Source organism: Microcaecilia unicolor, chromosome 13 (genome assembly GCF_901765095.1).
Source record: "Microcaecilia unicolor chromosome 13, aMicUni1.1, whole genome shotgun sequence".
NCBI classification, from domain to species: domain Eukaryota; kingdom Metazoa; phylum Chordata; class Amphibia; order Gymnophiona; family Siphonopidae; genus Microcaecilia; species Microcaecilia unicolor.
The window spans coordinates 92,604,378-92,631,995 of record NC_044043.1 but is presented as its reverse complement, the minus strand read 5'-3'; the positions used below and the strand labels follow the sequence as shown (position 1 = coordinate 92,631,995).

At 44.9% G+C, this 27,618-nt stretch overlaps 2 protein-coding genes across 3 annotated transcripts in view; one reads left to right on the top strand and one right to left on the bottom strand.

Annotated features, from left to right (window-relative positions):
* AKR7A2 (aldo-keto reductase family 7 member A2) overlaps positions 1-15,030 on the bottom strand; it is a 29,990-nt gene extending 14,960 nt beyond the window's left edge. Inside the window, exons 1-5 of one of the 2 annotated variants that reach the window (XM_030222422.1) lie at positions 14,897-15,030; positions 14,650-14,866; positions 9,984-10,171; positions 5,227-5,331; positions 1,667-1,763 (exon numbers count right to left, since the gene is read on the bottom strand). In XM_030222422.1, coding sequence (XP_030078282.1) covers positions 1,667-1,763; positions 5,227-5,331; positions 9,984-10,171; positions 14,650-14,866; positions 14,897-15,022 — 733 coding nt within the window. In that variant the 5' untranslated portion in view covers positions 15,023-15,030. Of the gene's footprint in view, positions 1-1,666; positions 1,764-5,226; positions 5,332-9,983; positions 10,172-14,649 lie in introns of both variants that reach the window. The other variant, XM_030222421.1, reaches the window with a different exon arrangement.
* Positions 15,031-16,416: 1,386 nt separating this feature from the next.
* SLC66A1 (solute carrier family 66 member 1) overlaps positions 16,417-27,618 on the top strand; it is a 39,743-nt gene continuing 28,541 nt past the window's right edge. The window contains exon 1 of the mRNA XM_030185724.1: positions 16,417-16,440. Coding sequence (XP_030041584.1) covers positions 16,424-16,440 — 17 coding nt within the window. The 5' untranslated portion in view covers positions 16,417-16,423. The remainder of the gene's footprint in view (positions 16,441-27,618) is intronic.

Below are 27,618 nucleotides of genomic sequence, written 5' to 3'. Positions count from 1 at the left end.
CCCCAATGTGTATAAATCGTATTGTAATGAGATGCACTACCATTTTCTAATTGCCTAACCGTGGAAAATCTAACGGGAGGTCTGCAGTGGCGTTCCTGGCCTGGATGGCACCCGGGGCGGAGCGCTGATGCGCCCCCCCCCCCCCCCCCCCCCCCCGCTAAATGACACCTTTGCCGCCCCCTCCGGCGAAATGACACCCCCCCCCCGGGTGCACGCCACTGGGGGGGGGGGGGAATGCCGCGGTGCGCGCCTTCTCCGAGTTCGCTAAACTTCGCTTTGCTGCAGCTCCCTCTGCCCCGGAACAGGAAGTAACCTGTTCCGGGGCAGAAGGAGCTGCAGCGAACGAGCGACGAAGTTCAGCGAACTCAGAGCAGGCGCGCGCCACGGCACCCCCCACCCCCAGCGGCGTGCACCAGGGGCGGACCGCCCCCACCTTGGTATGCCACTGGAGGTTTGTACCTCACGTTGGGGCTGTGTAGCCTCTAAAAACTTCTATAAATGTAACAAAAAAAAAATCGGGAAAAAAAAACGACTAAGTGCTCGTCAGGAACGTCCTTTATGGACGACCTTCACTGCCTAGCCACGTCCAAGTGCTCATCAGGGCTGTCCTTCTAAAGCGCCTAACATGGACGTCCTTCACTGAAACATTAAAAAAAAAAAAAAAGGACGGCCCTGACAAGCAATTGGACGTTTTTCCCCAGATTTTTTTGTGATGGGTGTTCTTCTGCGAGGACGTCCAAATAAAAAAACTATTTAGACGTCTCTTTCGATTATGCCCCCCTCCAGGTCTCTCTCCGCCAATTACAGCGCGTTTAGCTGTCACCGGTGTCAGCTAAACACGCTGTGATTGGCGGAGAGAGACCTGGAGGGGGGCATAATCGAAAGGAACGTCTAAATCGTTTTTTTATTTGGACGTCCTCGCAGAAGAACACCCATCACAAAAAAATCTGGGGAAAAACGTCCAATTGTTCGTCAGGGCCGTCCTTTCTTTTTTTTTCTTAATGTTTCAGTGAAGGACGTCCATGTTAGGCGTCCTCGCACGTCCCGATGCCGGCGGTGATAATTTGGTGCAACTCTCACCCCCCATCGCCCCCAGAGCCGGGCGTTCCCGGGGAGAAGGGTCTGCACGGTCAGCCGCAATCCACCCCCTTCTTCCGAGAGTGGGGTGGCAGGGATCACCGGCTGTACCGGCGGCTGCAGCTTGGGCTCCAGCCCACGGCTCTGGCAGTGTTCATCAGGGACGTCCTTTTTGGACGTCCTTGGCATGCGCAGAGCAGTCAGCATAATGCTTGGCTGCTCTGCGCATGCTCGACCGGCCGACTGTTTTCCGAGGAAATAGAGAATGCAAGTGAGCTACAACGAGCAGCTCATTGGCATTCCATTTCCTTGATGCATGGCCGTTCTCTACCGATTCGCTATGGAATCGGTAAGGGAACGGCTCTTCCGAGGACTTTAGTGCATCTAGCCCTAAGAATCCTCTAGGTTTCCTCCCTTGCATGCCTCATGGCTCATTACAGAAGTAATGGCATTAATGTTCTAAGCTGTAGCAAACGTGTACCTGAGATGAGTAATGCAGCCACCAAAAAGATAATTTTACTGTACACACACAAAAAAAAAAAACACCTCACATACACATTCCCCACCTTCCTCTAGCCAAGGCACATACCAGCCAAAGGATTGTAAGCATAAAATCTCATCCCAAAGTGACGCAGACAAGGTAAGAGCTCAGTCTCCACCTGCCGGGTGGTGGCATTGTACATTCCCTAAAAGATAAGGAATAAATTAGAGAAAGACAAAATTAAAAACCTATAAATGTCAATATTTAGACAGCATCATGCCCCAACCCCTGTGATCTGAGTATCGACACATTAAGGGAGCAGCAAAGCAATTTCAACTATAAACTGGGTACAAGACCGTACTGAGCAAATCAGTTGCTTATGGAAATGCAGGTACTCAAGAGATGGATATAGCTTGCAGGCTAAAATGATAGCATTAATATGCAGTTAGGTGTGGCTGGCAGGCTGCAAGTATAGTAATTAAAAATCCTAGCAGAAATGTAAGCCCTTAGGTAGCAGGGAATCTCCTGGAATGACCATGGCAACCTGGGAGATGTTCAAGTAACATCCTGCCTGAGCTATTATGATTATGGCTTATTTGATTTAATGTAAAAACCTTCCTAAGAATGTAAGAGTAGTTTATAAATAAAAACCAGAAAGAAACAAATGTCATTTCAATATATTTGGCACTGAAGGTCATTTTCTCGCATTGGAAATCCTTGCACCAAGTCACCTACCAGGAATGGTGGAACTTAGTGCTCCAAAATCTACAAATACGAATCACACCTTGCAAAGACATCTTCTCGCTTTGCTGCATATCGGGAGAAATGGCTACCACTTGTATCATATTTCGGCATTGTACAGTGATAACCACTCAATTAGATGTATTTTTATGACCTATGCATGTTTTATACTTTGATCTGTACACTCCAACCCCCCCCCCCCCCCCCTCTTTCCTCCTTTTTCTCTTTTCTGCCTATCTCTTTTCTTCACTTAATTTTAAGCCTAGATATGGATAGCTACTTCTTACATGTGAGCTCCGGTATTGCCATACTTTGTAAAATGTTACTTGTTGTTATGTTGTGAGCTCTTACGCCAAGCCCCCTCCCTACCCATCTTCAAATCCTTGCTCAAAGCCCACCTCTTCAATGTTGCTTTCGGCACCTAACCTTTATACCTTTCAGGAAATCTAGACTGCCCCAATTTGACTGCCCCTACTTGACTGACTGTACATTTGTCCTTTAGATTGTAAGCTCCTTTGAGCAGGGACTGTCCTTCTATGTTAAATTGTACAGCGCTGCGTAACCCTAGTAGCACTTTAGAAATGTCAGGTACTAGTAGTAGTAGCTCTTGATTGTATTTGTATCGAAAATCAATAAAACTACTACTATTACTACTACTTAACATTTCTAAAGCGCTACTAGGGTTACGCAGCACTGTACAATTTAACATGGAAGGACAGTCCCTGCTCAAGGAGCTTACAATCTAAGAGACAAATGTACAGTCAATCTGATAGGTCAGGCAGATTGGGGCAGTCTATATGTTTGAAAGGTTAGGTTCCGAAAGCAGCATTGAAAAGGTGAGCTTTAAGCAAGGATTTGAAGAAAAAATAAATTAAACTCAATATAGGATAGGAAAGAGTACAGTTAGAGAGATTAGGCAGAGTCAGAGCATCACAGAATTGTATGCATCTACTGCTATGGGACCTTGTAGCCTTGCTGAAATAATTTTTTTTTTTTCAGGGCAGCTTTACATTTGGGAAAGAAGAACTCTGAACATAGGGACAATGGCATGAATTCCAAAGCAGAGGTACAGCACACAAAAATGCACACTGGTAAATAAAATCTAGATAAGCAACTCAACTGGGGATATATGTAGACAACCATCATGAAGCAACAAAGTGTCCTTTGCGGAATGTGAGATGTAATTAGCAAAGATAAATATGAGGGAATGCCAGTGTGTGAAAGACCTTCTGGGCAAAGGTATCGGCCTGCTTATCCGACATTGCTGCCTGGATGTCCAACCGCCACCTGAAACTGAACATGTCCAAGACCGAGCTTATCGTCTTTCCACCAAAACCCACTTCTCCTCTTCCTCCACTTTCTATCTCAGTTGATAACACCCTCATCCTCCCCGTCTCATCTGCCCGCAACCTTGGAGTCATCTTTGACTCCTCTCTCTCCTTCTCTGCGCATATCCAGCAGATAGCCAAGACCTGTCGCTTCTTCCTCTTTAACATCAGCAAAATTCGCCCTTTCCTCTCTGAACACACCACCCGAACTCTCGTCCACGCTCTCATTACCTCTCGCCTGGACTACTGCAACTTACTCCTCACCGGCCTCCCACTTAGCCATCTATCCCCCCTTCAATCTGTTCAGAACTCTGCTGCACGTCTTATATTCCACCTGAACCGATATACTCATATCACCCCTCTCCTCAAGTCACTTCACTGGCTTCCGATCAGATACCGCATTCAATTGAAGCTTCTCCTTCTTACCTACAAATGCACTCAGTCTGCTGCCCCTCACTATCTTTCTACCCTCATCTCCCCTTACGTTCCCGCCCGTAACCTCCGTTCACAGGATAAATCCTTCCTCTCAGTACCCTTCTCCACCACCGCCAGCCAACTCCAGGCTCCACTCATTCTGCCTCGCCTCACCCTATGCTTGGAACAACCTTCCTGAGCCCTTACGCCAAGCCCCCTCCCTGCCCGTCTTCAAGTCTTTGCTTAAAGCCCACCTCTTCAATGCTGCGTTCGGCACCTAACCCTTACCGTTCAGTGAATCCAGACTGCCCCAATTTGACTGCCCCTATCGGACCGACCGTTCAGTTGTCTATTAGATTGTAAGCTCTTTGAGCAGGGACTGTCTCTCTTTGTTAAGTTGTACAGCGCTGCGTAACCCTAGTAGCGCTCTAGAAATGTTAAGTAGTAGTAGTAGTCATGATGAAGACACTTCTATTGCATTCAGAACTGTATTGTTAACCAGTGGAGCTGCAGTGGGATTTGAATCAGGCTTCCCACGATTCTCAGCCCGTTGCTCTCAGCATTATGCTATTCCTCCAGTCCACTGGTGAACTTACAGCTACAGGCCTGTGCATAGGGAGCTAGATCCAATCCAGACTGCTGGAGGCAGAGAATATTGACAAGTTCCAAGGTTGTAACAATTCTTATTCTGGTGATTGTCACCGATTTCTATCTTCTCTGCCTCCATCTGCTGGTTGGGTTGCATAACCCACTTGTCTGGCCTGGACTAGCAGGATAAGGAAGTGCATTTTGTCTGGGCCAGATGTACAGAAATGTATGGAAAGGTCATAGAGGGCTTATTTCCTATCCTTTTATCATGGGACCAGCATTACTGTCCACCACCCTGTAATCCAAGGATCTAGCTGCAGGTGCACCTGAGGGACCATGCTCCTCCCCCCCCACCCACCCACCCACCCTCCTTTGGAGTCAGACCCACACTCTCAGTGTAGCAACTAATGAAAGAAAGACCAATTTACTCAAACAGTTTGCTCAGTTACTCCTGTCCACAGGCCAAAGAGAACTGAAGATGGTTATCCCATGCTAACCTAGGGCCCCACCAACACGGTTATGAGAGTACAGTGACTCAGAATGTGAAGTCTCATCATCTACACAAGGAACTCCTCTACCCAATCCCACATGCCTCACCTGATATACAGAAGGAAGCACCCACTTATTGTTCTTGCAGATGTGATAGATCTCTGCCACTTCCCAGGAAGCATAATTCGAAAGACCCAGCTCCTTAAATTTCCCCTAAGGAAGAAAATAAAATTAAAATTAAAAGCTTTACGATGACTTCATATGAAGTTTCCCCACAAAAAACTCTGTCCACCGGCTGGTCACAATGTCACATCATGTATTCACTCTGCTGCTCCCCAGTATCTCTCCACACTCGTCCTTCCCTACACCCCTTCCCGTGCACTCCGCTCCATGGATAAATCCTTCTTATATGTTCCCTTCTCCACTACTGCCAACTCCAGACTTCGCGCCTTCTGTCTCGCTGCACCCTACGCCTGGAATAAACTTCCTGAGCCCCTACGTCTTGCCCCATCCTTGGCCACCTTTAAATCTAGACTGAAAGCCCACCTCTTTAACATTGCTTTTGACTCGTAACCACTCGCCTCCACCTACCCTCCTCTCTTCCTTCCCGTTCACATTAATTGATTTGATTACTTTATTTATTTTTTGTCTATTAGATTGTAAGCTCTTTGAGCAGGGACTGTCTTTCTTCTATGTTTGTGCAGCGCTGCGTACGCCTTGTAGCGCTATAGAAATGCTAAATAGTAGTAGTAGTAGTAGTTCTCTCTTGTAATCGGAGGTGATATTGTGATGTCATAATGCCTCAGGCCACCAATAAGAGCCAACCTCATCAGTGATGTCACAATGGCTTGATTGTCCTATACTTGGCTCACTTTTATTACATAGCTCTTTGAGCAGGGACTGTCTTTCTTCTATGTTTGTGCAGCGCTGCGTACGCCTTGTAGCGCTATAGAAATGCTAAATAGTAGTAGTAATCTGTTCCCTTCTCCACTACTGCCAACTCCAGACTTCGCGCCTTCTGTCTCGCTGCACCCTACGCCTGGAATAAACTTCCTGAGCCCCTACGTCTTGCCCCATCCTTGGCCACCTATAAATCTAGACTGAAAGCCCACCTCTTTAACATTGCTTTTGACTCGTAACCACTTGTAACCACTCGCCTCCACCTACCCTCCTCTCTTCCTTCCCGTTCACATTAATTGATTTGATTACTTTATTTATTTTTTGTCTATTAGATTGCAAGCTCTTTGAGCAGGGACTGTCTTTCTTCTATGTTTGTGCAGCGCTGCGTACGCCTTGTAGCGCTATAGAAATGCTAAATAGTAGTAGTAGTAGTAAGGAGAGTCAAAAGACAAATCTGCTGCTTATAGTCATATAGAACATTTCACTGTTTATAGAAACCAGAAGAACAAAGGTTCCTGTCAGTGATCCCTGCTGAGAGAAAAAAAAAAAGTCAAACAAAATACCAGTAAGAGCTTACTAAGGAACAAAAGCACAAACACCAGAGCACTGAAATAACGGAAATAAATCAGAACAGGCTCACCCAATGCAGGCCGACCCACAGGAGATGATGGTCCAATGGTCCGGTGGGGGGAGGGGAGAGTGATAGGAATCTCAGAGACCTCCGAGATATACCTCAGCTCCATAGAACTGCCTTTTTTTTTTTTAATAAACGAGCTTATGCCAAAGGTGACGCCCCAACTCAACTGAACCCCAGCCATTAAACTGGATCAGGAGAACAAGTCCAGAAGGACACCCCCAACTCAACTGTAACACAGCTGAGAAGCTGTTTCAGGAGAACAAGCCAAATAGGCATCCCCAAAGGCAACAGAGTCTCAGTATAAAACTGGTTCAGGGGCAGAAAACCCCAAAAAAGATAGTTAAAGCTCATAAGAATAGCCATACTGGATCAGACCAATGGTCCATCCAGCCCAGTATCCTGTTTCCAACAGTGGCCAACCCAGGTCACAACTACCTGGCAGAAACCCCAAAAGTAGCAGCATTCCATACTACCAATACCAGGGCAAAAACTGGGTTCCCTATGTCTATCTCAACAGCAGACCATAGACTTGCCTCCAGTTCTATAAAACACTGCGTGAAATGGAACGAGTAGACTTGAATCACTTGGTTTACAGTGGCGTTCCGACCCTAGCTGACACCCGGGGCGGATCGCTGATGTGCCCCCCCCCCGGCGAAATGACACCCCCCCCCCCGGGTGCACGCCACTGGGGGGTGCCGCAGCACGCGCCTGTTGCCAGGTCTCCGAGTTCGCAATTCGCATGTGTTCACTGCGCCCTCTGAATCTGCCCCGGAACAGGAAGTAACCTGTTCCGGGGCAGACTCAGAGGGAGCAGTGAACACATGCGAATTGCGAACTCGGAGACAGGGCAACAGGCGCGCGCCACGGCACCCTCCCAGCAGTGCGCACCCGGGGCGGACCACCCCCACCCCCTCCCTTGGTACGCCACTGCTTGTTTACTCTTTCCAAAAATACTAGGATTAAAGGGCATGTAACAAAGCTACTAAGTAGTACATTGAAAACAAACCAGCGAAAATATTTCTTCACTCGACATGTAATAAAACTTTGGAATTCTTGGATACTTTCTTAAAAGAAAAAAATCCATAAGCCATTATTAAAGATGGACTTGGGAAAATCCACTGCTTACTTCTAGGAATAAGCAGCATAAACTCTGTTTTACTATTCTGGGATCTTGCCAGGCACTTATGACCTGTATTGGCAACTTGCTGGAAGCAGAATACTGGGCTTGATGGACCTTCGGTCTCTCCCAGTATGGCAATGCTTCATTTCTTAACTTGTCGAAACCTTTTTTTAAACCCAGATACACTAACCGTTGTTACCACATCCTCTGGCAATGAGTTCCAGAGCTTACCTATTCAATGAGTGAAAAAAATATTTCCTCCTATTTGTTTTAAAAGTATTTCGATGTAACTTCATTGAGTGTCCCTTAGTCTCTGTACTTTTTTTTTAAAGAGTAAAATCGATTCACTTTTACTGTTCTATACCACTCAGGATTTTGTTGACCTCAATCATATCTCCCCCCCCCCCCCCAGCCACCTCTTTTCATAACCTTTCAACTGAAACTTAGTTATAAACCAGCTCAGGTACAGGGCTATTATCCTGTTATCCATCCGCTTGGGAGACAGAGAAAATACTGAACATTATATGCTACACTAGTAAAAAAAGGCCCGTTTCTGACACAAATGAAACGGGCACTAGAAAGGTTTTCCTCAGAGTGTGTATGTTTGAGAGACTGTATGTGAGAGTGACTGTGTGTGAGAGAGTGAGTGTGTGTGTGAGTGTGAGAATGAGAGTGTTTGCAAGTGCATATGTGAGACACAGTGTGAGAGAGAGAGTGTGTTTCACACAGATACAGTGTGTGCGTGAGTGTGTGTGTGACACAGACTCTCTGTGAGACTGAGTGTATGAGACCAAGAGAGTGTGTGAGTGACTGTGACATAGAGAGTGAATGTGATACAGTGTGAGACATAGAGTATGTGAGAGACAGTGTGTGAGAGTGAGAGAAAGACATTGACTGTGAGAGAGTGTGTGTGTGTGACAGAGATACCTCCCCCCTCTCTGGTGTCAGGCCCCCCTCCCTCCCTCTCTCTGGTGTCAGGCCCCCCCTCTCTCTCTCTGGTGTCTGAGCGTTACTGTGCAAGACACTGAGCTCTGGCTGTGCTTCAAGGAGCTGACCAATCCTATTTAATAGAATGCACCTCCAACATTCTGAAGCCGAGAAACCTCGTGTGGTTGGTCACTTCTGCTTGTGACGAACCCGGAAGTATGTGATGTCAATTCAGGAGATGGATACAGAGAGCAGGAATGCCTCAGCCATGCAGTCAGCTTCAGAATGTTGGAGGTGCCTTTTATTATATAGGAAAGGAACTGACCAATCCTATTTAATAGAATGCACCTCCAACATTCTGAAGCCGAGAAACCTCGTGTGGTTGGTCACTTCTGCTTGTGACGAACCCGGAAGTATGTGATGTCAATTCAGGAGATGGATACAGAGAGCAGGAATGCCTCAGCCATGCAGTCAGCTTCAGAATGTTGGAGGTGCGTTTTATTATATAGGATAATACCCTTAAAGGGCGAGACACAAGAACCATTTTCTTCCTCTGCATCCATCTACTGATAGAGGGACAGAACCAGTTGGTCTGGACTGGTCTGACAGGATGCTAGGAAAAGTAGGTTTCTTTTTCTGAGGTGATATAGTTTGAATATTCCTTTTTTGTATAGTGAATTGTAAGGGAAACATCCTAGTTCCACTGATGAGGAATCTCACTATAAATACTATACCTCCAGTTCTTCCATATATATAAGAATTTGTTGAATAATGCTATCAGTTACAAAGCTAGTTTTATTGTGTAGCTGAAACTGGCTGAAGGGATTCAGAAGACACCCAAATCTTTTCTTATAATGTAACCCTCCTCCACTACCTTTATATAAGCTATAACAAAATATGGCAATGTAATTTTGGCTTGCCCCCTCCCATATCTAGCTTCCCCACCCTATTGCCACCCCAAATATGTGTGTCTAGAGATGCCACTGGGTGGCACTTACATTTGTGGAGATCATCGAACACAAGGGTAAGTCCAAAATGAGACACTGCACTCAGGGCCCAATTTAGCTGGGACTGGCGAAGTGCAAAGCTCATTCCACGCAGCCATCAAAACATATCATTTGAAAGCAGAGCACTTAGCTGGGTAAAAAAAACAATGTTCTTCCACAAGGATTTGGTCAAATCTGGGATGGAAGTTCTCCCTAAACCATTTAAGGTCTCCCCCCCCCCCTCCCCAAGCGAAAGGCACTATCCCTGGTTCTGAAGCATAGGCTGGAATCTTACCTCCTTGTACAGCTCCTGGCAGGCTCGCAGTGTCTCCTCAATAGGGGTCTCATGGTCAGGCATGTGAAGGTAGAAGAGGTCTACACTTGAAGTCTTAAGATGCTTAAGAGATGATTCCAGCTGGGTCCTGACACTCTCTGCCTTGAATGTTTTTCCTTCCAATGGATTTGCCTTAGTAGCGATTTTCACTTTCCGGAAAAACATATCACTATTTAAGTATACAATGCGCATGTCTGAGAGAACATTAATTTAACATTAATTGTCAAAAATGCTGGCTTAGCTCCAGTGTACACTATACAAACAGACCATGTTTAGAACTTTTACGGCACATCCAAGATCAGCCAACTGAAGACTTCCCCCTGATGGTAATGAAAACGCTACTCTCCACGATACCAGCACCTGCGCATGCTCAGATTTCAGCGCATGCCTGCTACAGACTGCCAAGGTGGAAAGAAGCATTTACCCACTAGCTGAGATATTTTTTGGGTGCTGCTTAGAGGTGGGGGGGAGAACACTTGGTGCCCACCCACTTCTTGCCTAGGCCCACCAAAAATCTGTTGTCTGGCTACGTCCTTGGTCTGTGCAACCTACTACTGCTGTCATGAAGGTTGCACAGGCCATAAAGTGTTACTGCCTAGATGAGCATATACCATGGCAATGTATGCATTAGCACTAGCAAGAAAATACCTGCTGGTATATAAGCAAGCAGGCACATACAGATCAACATGAGCAGCTGTGCTTACAAAGTAACTGGCCTGGTACATTCCAGGCACTGGTGCTGCCATGCCGAGAATGCTACTCAGACAACAAAACTGCTCATCCAGGAGAGATGCACAAAGGTCTACTCACACCAATGGATTTGTAGCAGGGCTTGCAAGTAACACTAGATTTGGTAAATGAATAACCAAGGCTTCAAATGGACTCTGGCACAACCACTTTATGCAAATGGTGGGTTCAGTAATGCCAGCAGATGTTGGAAACAAGGGAAAGTTATGCAAGAATTGCTTTAACCATAGCCAGAACAGAATTAATTGCAAACTAACAGCTCAATTTTCTCATAAGATAATTTCATGCTGATAAAATTAGTAAAAAATATATATATTTTAATTGCATTAACATGCTCGTAAAAGGCTATATAGTTAATAAATCACCTAACTGATAAGTTAATTGGGTTGTATAGTTAATAAATCACCTAACCGATACATTAATTGGGTGTGCTCGATAAACACTTCAAAATATCCCTATTGCATGCTATTGCCCCACCCTGTTCCCCAGATAATATTTTGGGTACCAAAGGGCAGGTCTGGACACTCTCACCATGTTCATACTACCCTTACCCACTCTGCAAGGCTCATGTCTACTGCATTTCTCATTATATTAATAAGCTTAATTACCTATGTTGTAATTTGAGTTTTTATGTTTTTGATTTACATTGCTATTTACGTTTACAGAAATAGCAGAAACACGGCCCGTGTCGGGTCCACATTGGAAAATCGATTTTTATAATTAAAGGAACCGTGTCCTGTTTCTGAAGGCTCTTGGCGCTTTTTGCTGTATCTTGAACTTTTTGATGTTGTCACTCTTGCGAAGGGAACCCGTTCGGGATACCCATTATCCCCGCTCTTGTTCAATTTTTGTTTTGGAACTCCCTACTGATTAATTTCTAATGGCAATCTAATATATCTGGTATTGTTATTGATAAGCATGAATACAAACTGCTGGCTTATGCTAATGACCTCGTGATTCTTTCTTAACAGACCCCCTGATGTCAATCCCATTTCTCTTAAACCTAGTTTATCACTTTTCTTCATTCTCAGGATATCAAGTAAACAGGGATAAATCCGAGGCCATGCCTATGAATGTCCATACAATGTAAACAGATATGGTTTCTATCATTTTCGTTGGTCTCCACTAAAGTATCTTGGCATACTCTTTCATAGAGAACAACTGATAGAATTAAAAAAAAATAATTAGATACCTTACTTCAGAGATGGAACCCATTGACTCTCTCTTGATGGGGTCGACTTTAAACCATCAAAATTATACTTATGCCTGCCATTAACTACTATATTAGCATGCTTCCAATGTTAGTTCCTTCCTTTTATTATAAAAAAATACAGATTTTTAAAAAACCTTACTAAATATTTATGGAAAGAAAAAGCCCCGAATCGAACTAAAAAAAAAGAGGCCTCTTTTACTAAGGTGCGCCGGCGTGTTTATCGCACGCTAATATTTAGGACGCGCTAAATGTTAGAGACGTCCATAGGAATATATGGATGTCTCTAACATTTAGCACGCCCTAAATACTAGCGCACCTTAGTAAAAGACCACCAAGGCTTCTAAAGAAGATGAAGGAGTTGGATTCCCAGATTTCTACACCTATCACCTTGATCACCTTCTACAATCTGTAACCCAATGGATTTTCTAACAATGACCAAATCCATAGACCTGACTGGCTCCTAATAGATTAGGCAGTTTTATATACTGTGCCTCTTAAGTGTCTACCATATACTTGACTCTCAACCCTTCACCCCAATATGGAACCTGTAACACCTACACTTATAGCTTTGAATACATTAGATTAAGATCTTACCTTCTTGTTGGAAATCTTTGACTGCACCTATTCGGTGTAATGCAAAGATACTGATAGACAATAAAACCCTATTGGCATTCTTGGTGTGCACTTACCCAAACCACCCGACCTAACCATTACACATTACTCTTGTTCTGACGATGTCTATATTTTAACCATGTCACCCTAACTACTCCATACTCTCCTAGTCTTCCCTTCCCCATCCTTCCTACGCCATTCTCATCCCTAGCTCTTTATCTTATCTTCATTACTCCTCCCCATGTTAATTCACACATTCTCAAAGCCTTGTAATATTTTCCTGACTCTAACAATTGTAATTCTGTTTATTATGTAAGCCGCATTGTACCTGCTTTTGTGGGAAAGTGCGGGGTATAAATGTAATAAATAATAATAATACACTTGGAATACGTGTACACTTCCTACCACACAATTTTATAAATAGGTACAATACAATCACAACAACATAGCATTAAAAGAGACTTCTCTAATATAAACAAACTTTAAACCGATTTCAGACCTAGAAAGAGATTGTAACCTAGCTATCCTATTAGGTCATACTACTACTTTTTTTCTACAAGAAAATGAGAACTAAACTATCCCCCCCCCCCCTCAGCTCATCACTGAGAAAAACTTGGGAAACAGACTCCAAGTGGAATAGAATGGCATACGTATGTTCAATATATTAACAGGCCTACTCTTTCCACTAGCCTCACACAAACGTATTTTTTTTAATCCACAGGGCACCACATAAAATGTTTAAGGCTGGTCTTCTACTAAGTGATAATTTCTGGCATTTTTCCTCTACTAGAAGAGACCTAAAACATACAATATATTACTGTCCCTTGATGATATCTTTTTGGACTTTTCATATAACTACATGTAGATTAATAGTTCTGCCTAATCCTTTAGATAAATAGCAGCCATTTACTAGATATCATTTTAGCCATTACTATATAAATTATTTTTTTTTTCAAATTGGAAAAATGCATCACTACTAAATATCACCTTTTAGTGATATTCTCATGATTCATGGATTTAAATGCAAGGCCACCGAATGTACTAACAGATACACATCTACTGGTAAAATTTGGTCACCACTAGCTGGAGTTTGTCCCTTATATGGTGTATAGCCCTGCCCAGCGCATTCCAGGATACACTGGGCAGGGCTGGGCGCCACCATTTTGCGACGGCACAGGAAGAGGAGGGAGGCAGGCAGGCAGGCTACCCTTCCTCCTCCAACACACAAGGTAGGGGGGTCTTGACCACCAGGGACCCCTTGCTGGGGGGGAGGGGCTGGAGACCCACCAGATCTCCAGCCCTCCCTGAACCTGGGGGGGGGGGAATCGTTGGGGGGACCGGAGGTCCACCGGACCTCCAGCCCCTGTTGCTCGGGGCAGGGGTAGTTGGGGCCTGGTGGTCCCATGGACCTCCAGCCCCTATGTTTAACAGGTTTGAGCTTTTAACAGGCCAGACCTGTCAAAAAGTACGAAGGATTGTGCTGAGCGCATGCTCAGGCACAATTCTCCCACACTTCTACCCCATGATCAGAGATAATTGCATGCTTAAATTTTCATGCAATTATCTCTGACCATAGGTCTAATAACGCCCCACGCTGTTCCAGCGCTATTTTTGGAGCGCTGTTTGGAACTGCGCGGGGTTTGGATCATCTGTCTGCAATTGCCTCCATTCAAAACATACCTTGACAATCCATTGGCAACCCTATTAGATCGTTTACTTTTATAATTTTATTTTTATTTCAGTATATTCATGTCAAGTTTTGTGATACTAGTACATAGGATTTTTTTTTTGTTATTCTCTGCAGATACTATTTTGATCTTGAAATGTATGCATATTATAACCCCGCATTGTACATATTAATACTGAAAAAGTTTCTATTTTTTATTGCTTGACACTGTTACCATTTTTTGTATTTTCAAAAACAATGAAGTATGTGAACTTAAAAAAAAAAACAAACACAAAGTGCAACTGGAACCCCGGGAAATACAGTGCACAGGCTGAGCTCCGGGGGAGGGGTGGGGAGGGGGCGCGTGCGCGTGCACGGCGTCGGGTTACCTTGCTCGCCCAGCGCCAGCTTGCCCAGGATGCGCTCGGACTCGCCGTCCGCGTACATTAGCGCCGTGTCTAACTCCGAATGGCCGCGAGCCAGGAACTCGCGGCACATCTCGCCGCTGACGTCCGCGCTCGTGCGCCGCCCGAACTCCATCGTACCCAGCACAGTGGCGGGAAGCGGGCGAGCGGGCTGAGCCATGGCGCGAGACTGACAGGAGAAGGGCAGCTGGGCGCGACACGGAAAAGAGAGCAACAGCGGGGCGCGAGATCCAAGGCAAAGCACAGCAGCTGAGCGCGAGAGCAGCTGCCCGCTAACGCCCAACATGACAGGGATGACAACAGGGTCCGCGTCGCGATGGATGGCCAGCCCACCCATTGCGTGGTGACGCGACACGCGCGTAACGGAGGGGGCGGAGCTAGGCGGCTACTAGGTATGGAAGGAGAATTTATCGATCTACGAGAGCCCAGAAAGCAAAACCAAGACACTCTCTGCCAATTGGGCGTTGTGGACATCCACAATGAATATGCAGTAGATAGACTGGTATGCAAATGTGGCTCTCATGCATATTCATTGCAGGTGCCCTGATAATGCCCACCAGCTCTGTGTGTCCCAAGGACTGCATTGAGAATGGCTGGCCTAAACCTAGACACTAAGGAGGTCATTTATTTTATAGAAAATACATTTTCATTAGTATATGGTAGTCTATGAAGACAGCTTACACAGTTGTGTGTCTTATAAACTACACATGCATTCGTTCATTTATTTTGGCAAAGTTCATATAGCACCTCAATAACACCTCCTGCCCTTGGCAGGCTGTTATTAAAGTACTGATTTTATAATAGGTCACATATGTAAGAAGTCCAAAGGGTACCTGGAGTGCGTTTTGGGAGGAGCCAAGGGCAGAATGACCATTGGAACAATAATTCAATTAAGGAGTCGATCTCTGTTAAAGAAAGGCTATGTTTGCTGAAAAACACACATCTGAACAAGCCAAAAGTATCTTTTAAGCTTTTAAATTATTTTGTGTGTAGAGCCGAGGGAGTTCAGCATGGGCTGTGTACCAGAGCCGAGCTTGGAAGTCAGTGAGACTTGCAGCAAAATTGCGACTCACTACATAGCTCTATACACCGTGTCCTAAGTTGTTCTAACAATAAGTTGTTCTTATCCTAAGTTGGTTACATTCAGCCACCTTTGGTGTGGATGGTCTGCCTGTTCCAGTACCTTTTTGCTACTGGGATTACATGGAACTCTTTAATCCATCTGTACAATTTGCATTATTTTGTTCTTTGATGGTTTAATGACCTTTGAAGAACATTAAAATCGGAGACTTCAAAAAGAACTGTACCCACGGGGAGTGGAATCGCCTGTGCTATTAAAGATGTGATTAGTAGCCCTGATAAATCAGAGGTGGAAAACTGGATTCTGTGCAAATGCTGCTAGATACCAGAGCTTGGTCTGATTTGCGGTATATCAACATATATAACATAGTAAAATAAAGATAATGCCAAGCTCATGCTATACCTGAGTGTTTGCAGCGGCTCAGGAGTTAAAAATGTGACAGAGAAATACTGAACCTACAGAAGACATCCCAACTTGGCTGGCTGTGCTACTACCTACTTGTGCTGTCTATTAGAAAATGGTTCTCTTATTACGTAAGAGGACATGTGCGTGTCACAGTAGCTACAGGAAGGATCCCGGTCCAGAGAGAAACAAAGGCACAGCAGAGACCGGCTGGGAAGGAGAAGACAGAGTGGATCTCGGTCGGGAGCCTCCGCCATGCCCTCGCCGCTGTCCACTTTCTCGGCAGGGGACTGCATTAACGGGTCTGTCTGGATCAAGAAAGCCTTGTACGACTGTGCCCAGGACAGGCGCGACGCGACCAGTGTTTTCCTGGGTCTGCTCTCCGTCCTCAGCTTCACAGCCGTTTTCATTTGGTGAGTACCGGGGCTGCAACCTGCCCGGCGGCCGGCTGAGCCCATGACGTCAGAGCTCATCTGACCGGCCCTGACGTCAGAGCACCTGGCAGGGGCCTCCTGAACCCCTGACGTCAGAGCTCCCTTAGCCGACGCTTGCTGAGCCCAGACGTCAGAGTTCCCTTAACAGGCGTTTGCTGACTTCCTGACGTCAGAACTCACCTGAACCCCTGCTCAGCCCAGACGTCAGAGCTCAGGCGCTTGCTGAGCCCCTGACGTCAGAGATCACCTGACAGGGCCTCCTGAACCCCTGACTTCTTGCTGAACCCAGACGTCACAGCTTCCTTACCAGGTGTTTGCTGACCTCCTGACGTCAGAGATCACCTGACAGGGCCCTCTTGAACCCCTGACGTCAGAACTCACCTGACATTCTCCTGAACCCCAGACGTCAGAGCTCATCTGACCGGCCCCTGCAGAGCCCTGACGTCAGAGAGCACTTGCTTAGTTGTTTACTCAACTCGTGGGAGAATGGATCTTCCAATTTTGTCACTGTTTACATGGTTTTATGACCCCAGTGGGCCATATAAGACCAGAAAAAAAGGCCAGCCTCAGCTCATGGCTCAGGATGTGAGCCAAAAGGAGGATCTGCCAGTTCGTTAAATCTACAAGGCTTCCCTCCTATACCATGACATTCTACACCGTGTCTATCACTTTTTCCTGATTTAGTGATTCTGAATAGGGTTCTAACTCTATTCAGGAATCGATAAGGAGAAAGAACAGTGTAATTCATCCTCCTGGAGTAGTAGTAGTAGTCTCCCTGTTTCTCACCTACCCCAACCCACCCCACCCCTGTGATACTGTCATTGGAATACCTTTGTGTTTCACTTATATATTCTGATATTTGTCAACATTTGCTTATTTCCAATCTGAAGAAGAAGGGTTACCTTTGAAAGCTAATAAAAAATGTATTAAGTTAGTCCAATAAAAAAGGTATAATCTTATTTTCTTTTCTATGTTTTTATTTATTTTTATTTATTATTTTTAAAAGTGGACTTAACACGGCTACCACACCACTTTACTCAAATGTAACATAGAAATACTAAGCCTATAAAAGATTACCACAACTTGCTATGAACTCTGTGTCTTGCCGGTGCTGTTACAGTTATTATCTATAAGAAAGTGGTGCTCTTATTGCATAAGATTGCATCTGCTTGGCTGCTAGGAAAGCATAGTGATGGCAGATTGTCAGTGAGCATGGATCTTATGAAAAGCCCATTTCATGATGCAACAGACTCATTTCAGTGTCTATACAGCCCCGTCTGTGCTCAAAGCTTCTTTTTATTTATATCTTGAAATAGAGTTCTTTTGTAAGTTTAACTCTGTCACTGTGATCCTTAAGGACTCAAAACAGGTCCAACATTATTATTATTAGCATTTGTATAGCGCTACCAGATGCACACAGTGCTGAATAACTGATACAGAGAGACAGTCCCTACTCAAAAGAGCTTACAATCTAAAAATAATACAGACAGACAAGACAATTAAGGGCGAGGGAAGTACTGGGTGAGAAGGAACAAGGGGGGAGGTAATTGAGTAGTAGTTAGGAGCCAAAAACAGCGGTGAAAAGGTGGGTTTTCAGCATAGAATTGAAAACAGGTAGAGAGAGAGCTAGACGTACAGGCTCAGGAAGTCTATTACAGGCATAAGGTGCTGCGAGAGAAAAGGAACGAAGTCTGGAGTTAGCAGTGGAGGAGAGAGATGGCTGAGTGGATTTTCAGTGTGATCAGCCAAGAAATGCAAATTTAAGCTTGTCCAATTACTATATTTATGCAAGATCTCCTGAAAACCTGGTTGAGAACCCCCGTCAGTTTATTTTGATTTCTTACTGAGCACGGAGGTATGAGGTGACCCATGGGCTGTCTGCTGTGTCTACATTTACAGGCCATGTTTATAGATTCTTCCCATCTTTCTTAAGTCTCGTTATCCTCTTCTCACTCCCTTTCCTCGAAAGACCAGGTAGTCGGACAGAAAGCAGACGCTTGTAATCAGGAACTAGAGATAATTTCAGTGCTAAATGTATATTCTTAACCTTCTACAATCCCTCCATGGGCATGCATGTGGACATGGACCCAACATCTCTGAGCACTTCTAGAACTTTCTGTATTAAGCTCCTTCTTGGGATCTAGTACACATGTTCATTGCGAACATACTTCATGGCCTTTTTGCTTTCTTTCTACAGCCAGTGCTGGCGATCCTGTAAAACGAGCAACATGGACGGAGCTCTGTCCATCTGGTTCTTGATGGGATGGCTTGCTGGAGATTCCTGTAATTTTCTTGGTGCATTCCTCTCCAATCAGCTACCTCTCCAGGTACATATGTTGATTCTTTTGTGTTGTAACTAAGTGGAATTTTCAAGGCAAGGAATGTTCCTGGGGTTGAGGGCAGAGTTTGGTCCCTCTCCTGAAGCTGTGACATCTACTCAATGTTCGGCGCTTGGAAGGGGTCTTATCTCTGAAGTGGGATTTTGCAAGTTCTAAGAACTCAGCGAACTCTGCTTCTGCATAACCAAGCTATGTGACCAAATGTAGAAGGTTAATCAAGTGCAGCCGGTACCTGATATGAAGGAAGAAAGCTAGAGATGGGAGGAGATCAGTACTCTCATCAAGGTCAGGTATACATATAAAGTAGCACATACAATGAGTTTATCTTGTTGGGCAGACTGGATGGACCATAAAGGTCTTTATCTGCTGTCATCTACTATGTTATGTTACTATGTTACATGTATACCTTGGAGGAAACAGGGGTGACATAATACAGATGTTCAAATATTTGAAAGTTATTAATCCTCAAACAAACCTTTTCCAGAGACGGTAAGGTGGTAGAACTAGAGGACATTAATTGAGGTTGAAGGGGGGCAGACTCATGAGTAATATCTGGAAGTCTTTTTTCACGGAGAGGGTGGTGGATACGTGGAATGCCCTCCTGCAGGAGGTGGTGAAGATGAAAATGGTAATGGAATTCAAACATGCATGGGATAAACATAAAGGAATCCTGTTTAGAAGGAATGGATCCACAGAATCTTAGTGGAGATTAGGTGGCGACGCCGGTAATTGGGAAGCAAATGCGGTGCTGAGCAGACTTCTATGGTCTACGCCCTGATTGTGACTGAATAGATAGGGATGGGCTGGAGTGTAAATTTTAAGGGGCTTCAACGTTAGCTTCAGAACTTTTAGTACAAGAACAGTGCTGGGCGGTGGTCTAGTGACCTCTTCCGCCTTCGGGGCAGGAAAGAGCCCCCTCTTTCCTGCCTGGAGCACTGCCCTGCATGCATCCTTCCTGTTGGTGGTGTCGGCGCCGATTCACTTCAATTCTTGGTGGCCATTTTGAATCGGCGCCGAGATCACCAACAGGAAGGATGCATGCAGGGCGGAAGAGGTCACTAGACCACCAGGGCAGTAGTAACTAAGGGGAAGGAAGGCTAGCAATCTGCCCGTTTGTCCGGATTTCTGGATAAACGGGCAGATTGGCCAAACCCACCCGGTTGCCCGGACACGTCCTCAAAGTCCGGGTAAATCCGGACATATGGTAACCCTAGTTATGTGTGACCTGGGCTGGCCACTGTTGCAAGCAGGATACTGGGCTACATGGAGCTTCAGTCTGACCCAGTATGCTTTCTTGGAAACGCTAACTCTCAGACTGTCTTTAGGTGTGTGCTATAGCCATGACTGCATTAGGCCCCAAAAAGGACACAGTCCTAAAGGCAAAGCCTGCAGCAGGAGGAGAGGGTTGGGTTGGCTGCTTGGGCCCCTGCTCTTCCCTATATCAGTTTATCTCCCAAAGGAGGTGAACTGGGTGGATAGAACAGTAAAAATGGCCTTAGCATGCAGGAAAGACCCACATACAGGAGCACTAAGGCCAATTTGTACTGTACCTTAATAAAAGGACCCCAAAGTGATTTTATGGTGATTAATATGAATATTTATGTGGTTCAGTGTTTATTATTATTTTACTGTCTTATTTATTTTAGTAATTGTATATGTTTTAGTTTGCACTGCATTGTATTATATTATATTGCATTTAACATGTATTTTTGCAATGTTTTTTTAATGTGTTTAATTTTCTGTATGTGTCATTTACTCCTGAAGCAGCCTCTCTGCAAAACCTGTCAGGTTTTATATCAACTTTTGATATTAAAAATTGCTTTAAAAATAAAGACCTCTGGTTTTGTTCTTTTTGTGTGTTTTTTTGTAATTATTATTATTATTGGTGGTGCACTAGCCTCAATTTTTAATTGTTCTTAGCAAAGGAAAATTAATACAAGACTTGCTTAATATACTGAATTGCAAACTAATGGCTTGGTTTTCTCATAAGGAAATTTCAGGCTGATAAAATTAGTGAAATATATTTTGTCAACTACTTTAATACGCTTGTAAAAAGCTATATATTTAATAAATAAATCACATAACCAATAAAAGCCTCTTTTACCAAACTGTGCGAGCAATTCCCATGGGGCAATGCCGACGAACCCATTCAAAATGAACGAGCTTTGTTGGATTGCCACACCAGGAATCGCTAGCATGGTTTATTAAAGAGGCCCTAAGCTAATTGTGTGTGCTCGATAAACACTTCAAAATGTCCCTGTTGCCCCACCCTGTTCCACAGATAATATTCTGGGCACCAAAGGATACTCACCATAGTTTTAAAATTATTTTATTATTAAGTTTAACAAATTAACACAACCAACCAATTTGTTACAGAAATAGTGACTCTTACGTGAAAAAGAAAATGATTTTAAACAAACATACGAATAGAGGAAAAAAATCATATGGCAGTTAGTCAAATTAGCCCACAATATTTGAGAGGACCCGTACCACAAATCACATGGAAAACATTTATATAGGAAATGGGCGACGTCAGCTGGGAAATCTCCGTTTCTATAGCTTATACACCAATGGCTCCTTGATTTCCAGGAGGTTCAGCCACATCAACAAGTCCACCTTCAGGGACTAATGACTGAATACCAGGAACCTGATTTCCCAGAGATTTTCTAAACATAGGAACCAACTTTTCAAAATTATTGGGGATGCTAAGCCCAGTGGAAATAACCCCTCCCTGGACGCATACAAGGAATTTTCTCAATATTGGGGGTGCTCAAGCACCCACAGAGCCGGCTCCTATAAACCCAATGGAAATGACCACTCCTTGGACACAGTCAAGGAATTTGCTCACTCTTGGGGGTGCTCAAGCACCCACAACACCCACAAATTTAGCTTCTATGCTGATCAGTGATGCAAGGTGCTGAGGTACGAAAAAAATATATATCTGACCTGCTGGTATTTAACCAAATATTTACATGGAATTCTTAAAAGAAGCAAACCTCCCAATTTAATAACAGTGGGTCAAAGCAATAAGAACTGCCTCCTCCTTTTTTATGTGTCCTTAGTCACAACAGGGCAAATCCAAACTTTAGAGTTCATTTATACAGTATCCTTTGCCCTGAAGTATAATTTAAGGAGCCTGTCTCTATCGGGTTCTAAGGCACAAGTTATTAACAAAGTGGAAACCAGAGGTTCAGGATCAGATCTCTGAAGGAATTCCGTCGATTCCAGTCTATCCATATCTCCTGAAGAAGTTTTAACTGAACCTTCCCTTTTTTCTTCCGTTGTGGCAAATATGCTTTAACTAAGGGTGGAATTGATTCTGCAGAAACCAAAAGAACAGCAGTAACAAAATTCTTATTTATCTGCATGGCAGAAATGTTAAGAACTCGAGGAAAATTCACAAACCTCAAACCGCAATGTCTATTTTCATTTTCAAGAGCCTCTGTTTTACGATGTATTCATGTCATATCATTCACAGATAAAGATTATTTTCCTTGAGATTGTTTCACATTGTTTCTAAGTTTAAGATTAGCTACCACAGTTTTTAGAGAATCTTGCCGTTGAGCATAGTTATCCCACTTCCTCTGCCAAGGAAACTATTTTACCAGACATTTCTCCAGACTTATAACTCCATCCCATAACATTTTTCCAGAGAGAAAGTCTTAGGTCTTACCAACACTGAACTCACTTATACAGGGGAGGAAGTTCCGAGTTTTGAAGGCAAATCCAAGCCCGTACTCTGCTTTCGCTTGCCCAATATTCTCTGGACCCACAGAAGACTCCTGGAGTATTTGTGGGGCCTGGGCCATTACAAATTTCCCCTCCATTACCACCTACGTGGTCGGAGCTATGAGGGGAGCCTTCACTTCAGGGGCCTGCAAAACACTCCCAGTGCCAAAGTCACTTCACTGGCTTCCGATCAGGTACCGCATACAGTTCAAGCTTCTCCTACTAACCTACGAATGCACTCAATCTGCAGCCCCTCATTATCTCTCTACCCTTATCTCCCCTTACGCTCCTACCCGAAACCTCCGCTCAGGACAAATCCCTCCTCTCTGTACCCTTCTCCACCACCGCCAATTCCAGGCTCCGCCCTTTCTGCCTCGCCTCTCCCTATGCGTGGAATAAACTTCCTGAGCCCATACGCCAAGCCCCTTCCCTGCCCATCTTCAAATCCTTGCTCAAAGCCCACCTCTTCAATGTCGCCTTCGGCACCTAACTATTATACCTCTATTGAGGAAATCTAGACTGCCTTAATTTGATTGTCTGCACATTTTGTCCATTAGATTGTAAGCTCCTTTGAGCAGGGACTGTCCTTCTTTGTTAAACTGTACAGCGCTGCGTAACCCTAGTAGCGCTTTAGAAATGTTAAGTAGTAGTAGTAGTGTGATCTTGCAGGAGGCTTCCCTGTGGTCTTGGTGGGGCCGTTGCACTGCTCCGGACTCAGAGTGATGTTAAGCTCAAGAGACACCGACAAGGCTCCTTCCACATAGGGTGTTTCAAGTGAGCTACCAGGAGCAAATACTGCCGCAGATTCGAGCCGGAAAGCAAAACTGTCCGTCGGCCCAGAAGATAACCCCACCGTGGAGGTACTGGCACTCTTGTTTCCCACTTTGTTTTTTTTTCCCCCATATTAAACAAAAAAGGGAACATTTTTAAAGGAAAGTAGAGTGAGTGCGTTCACATGGTGTCTAACTAGCCACCATGTTGGATCCTCCTACTCTCACCATTTCATATTACCCTTAACTACTCTGCAAAGACATGCGCCCTCTGCATTGCTCTGAATTAAAAAAACATCACAGGACGTTCAGGCAAATTGCTCAGTTGGCTGACACCCACCTGGGTTTCTAACTACCATATGCTCTCTCAATAAGCAGAACAACAAATGATCATTTCCCCGTGGACCTCCTTGCTGCCGTCATTATAAAATCAATATCCTCAGGGGCAGGTTTGCTGGCAGTGCTGCAAAGATCTGAGTTCTATTTAATCTTAGGTCAGACAGGGAGGAGGAGGCTGCAAAGACAATAAACAATGTACAGTCATTGGTTCATTCATGCCTTTAAAAAATGTCAGTATGTGCAAAATTGATTTAATGCACTTTGACCCACAAATTAGCAGCATAAAATCAATTTGCACACTTCAGATTTTTTAAACACATGAATTGACTCAGGCCAAAATTCAGAGGGAAAAAACCCAAATGAACCACAACTGGAATTTGTTTTCCCTGTGTACACCCCTACAGACAGAATTCAGTGTTCCCAGAAAGGGAAGGAGTCTTATCACCGAGTGATACCTACCAGTCAGACTTTGGGCGTATGCATACTGGGCTCCAGAGGGAGCTGCGGTCTGTGGTACCCAGTCAAGGGTTGCCACTCGGATAGCCGGGCTAGATGGAAAATGGGGAGAAATCCTGGAGTGGTTGTTGCTGAAGGCTTGTGGCACTGTTAGCCAAGTCAGGGCTGGTTCCAATTGAGATGGACCCCAAAGAAACAAAAGGAACCAGCAAGACAAAACTATATAAATGCCATTGTAAGGCACCAACAGACTCTTAAGTGCATAGAAGTTTTTTTTGAGACTAAGCAGTAAGGCCAGACTACACATCTCACTATTTAAGACTATTGCTGCTCTTTTCCTCACCATCCACTAAGCAAACCCGCATGCAGTCCAAGTTTGAAACTACTACTACTACTACTATTTAGCATTTCTATAGCGCTACAAGGCGTACGCAGCGCTGCACAAACATAGAAGAAAGACAGTCCCTGCTCAAAGAGCTTACAATCTAATAGACAAAAAATAATAAAGCAAGCAAATCAATTAATGTGTAGAGGAAAGAGGAGAAGAGGGTAGGTAGAAGCGAGAGGTTACAAGTGGTTACAAGTCAAAAGCAATGTTAAAGAGGTGGGCAAACAACCTATAACTAGGGTTACCATATTTTGTCCTCTGAAAAAGAGGACGCATGTCACGCCCCTGCCCTGCCCACACCATGCCCCTTTTGCATCCTCACCCCGCCATTTCTCGCTCTCATCCCGCTCCTTTACATATTCCCCTCCCCCGTAACCTCCCCTCCCCTTACTTACTATCTACTGCCCTGGTAGTCTAGTGACCTCGCGAGGCTGCTTCAACTCTCGGCAGCCATTTTGAATCCCAAGACCGTCACACAACAACAGGATGCAGGGCAAGGGCAGCGCTCCGGGCAGGAAAGAGGGGGCTCTTTCCTGTCCCGAAGAGGTCACTAGACCACCAGGGCAGTAGATAGTAAGGGGAGGCTAGGCTAGGTCCACCGCCCGCCCACCCGTTTGTCCAGAAATCCAGACAAATGGGCGGACTGGCAAAACCCATCTGGACATGTCCTCAAAAAGAGGACGTGTCCGGGTAAATCCGGACGTATGGTAACCCTACCAATAACACCACTGAACTTATTAGAAACATATCCAGAGCCTAGAAAACCGATGATAAAAGACCCAAAACATTCAATGTCTTCTTTGCCTCCTGCTTTACTAAGAGGTGTATTTTCAAAGCACTTAGACTTACAAAGTTATGTGGAGGGGCATTTTCGATATGACGTCCAAGTCCAACTTTGGCTGCTTTGCTGGAAATTTCCAAAAATCGAATAGTGAAAATGACTAGTGTTCAAAATTCTGCTGTACGATTAATGTTTCGCCAAAGTCTCTATGCCCATATCAGCCCTCTCCTGAAGTCACTTCACTGGCTCCCTATCCGTTTCTGTATAAAATTAAAGCTCCTCTTATTGACCTACTAGTAAAAAAGCCCCGTTTCTGATGCAAATGAAACCGGGGGGGGGGGGGGGGCTAGCAAGGTTTTCTTCTGTGTGCATGTGGGAGTGTGCTGTCTGTCCTCTCTGCTCTCTGTCCCCTCCCCCCTCGGAGTCGGAGTCGAGTCCTTCAGTGTTGTTTCCTGCTGTGCTGTGTTTGTGTTACAGAGATAGTGAGGGCTTCTGCCCTCTCTCCCCTCTGAGTCCTTCACTGTTACAGAGAGAGGGATTTGATTTCCTGCTTTGCTGTGTTTTCCTTCACTGTTTGTGTTACAGAGAGAGCGAGGGCGGGGCAGACACTCATGGAGAAACCGGATATCTCTCCCCCTTCACACTTCCGGCTGGAGGCTTCATTTAGAACGTTGGTGATGCCTTTTATAGACAGAGATAAGTGCATTCACTCTGCAGCCCCTCCTCACTACCTCTCCACCCTCATCTCTCCCTACACTCCTTCCCAGGAACTCCGTTCACTAGGCAAATCTCTCCTAATTGCACCCTTCTCCTCCATCGCTAACTCCAGACTCCGTTCCTTTTGTCTCGCCGCACCTTATGCCTGGAATGGGCTTCATCCCTGGCCGCCTTCAAATCCAGGCTAAAGGCCTATGATGCTGCTTTTAATTCCTAATTTGTCACCTGCTCGTAACCTTTATCTTGTCTTCCTCTCTTCAATAGTCCCTTTTCTCTATGTGTCCTATCTGTCTGTCCTACCCTCCCATATTTGTCCTGTCTGTCTGTCCTGATTTAGATTGTAAGCTCTTTTGAGCAGGGACTGTCTTTCTTCTTCATGTTCAATTGTAAAGCGCTGCGTACGACTGGTAGCGCTATAGAAGTGATTTATAGTAGTAGTAGTAGTAGAAGCCTGCCCTTGCAGATCAGCAACACGGCCGCGCAGGCTTCTGTTTCTGTGAGTCTGACGTCCTGCACGTACGTGCAGGACGTCAGACTCACAGAAACAGAAGCCTGCGCGGCCGCGTTGCTGATCTGCAAGGGCAGGCTTCTACATGGAATGCTGCTAGCGGAATAGCAACATTAACATTCCATCTAGAATCTCCAATAGTAGCTACATTCCATTTAGAATCATTCCTATGTGTCCTTCTACTCTTATCCTTATTGGTCCTGTCTGTCTGTCCTGATTTAGATTGTAAGCTCTTTTGAGCAGGGACTGTCTTTTTCTTCATGTTCAATTGTAAAGCGCTGCGTACGACTGGTAGTGCTATAGAAATTATTTATAGTAGTAGTAGTAGAAGCCTGCCCTTGCAGATCAGCAACACGGTCGCGCAGGCTTCTGTTTCTGTGAGTCTGACGTCCTGCACGTACGTGCAGGACGTCAGACTCACAGAAACAGAAGCCTGCGCGGCCGCGTTGCTGATCTGCAAGGGCAGGCTTCTACATGGAATGCTGCTAGCGGAATAGCAACATTAACATTCCATCTAGAATCTCCAAAAGTAGCTACATTCCATTTAGAATCATTCCTATGTGTCCTTCTACTCTTATCCTTATTGGTGATGTCTGTCTGTCCTGATTTAGATTGTAAGCTCTTTTGAGCAGGGACTGTCTTTCTTCTTCATGTTCAATTGTAAAGCGCTGCGTACGACTGGTAGCGCTATAGAAATGAGTAGTAGTAGTAGTAGAAAGCTGACTCAGCTGAGCTGATGCTATACCCCGGTCTCGTGACGACTGGGCAGTCTTCAGGGCTGAGAGGGCGGGGTAAAATGAAAACATATGCCACGGAGACACTTGAGCCTGTAAAAGCTCTGTCTTGGCGCTGCTATTGCACGCACATACTAAGGGGGCTTTTATTATGATAGGGGACGTCCGTGTTTATGCAAATATCCCAGTCGCTACCTCGGCTTGAGCTTCCTGGATCTGCTGACGCAATGCGTGGAGCCACGTCGCCCACGTGAC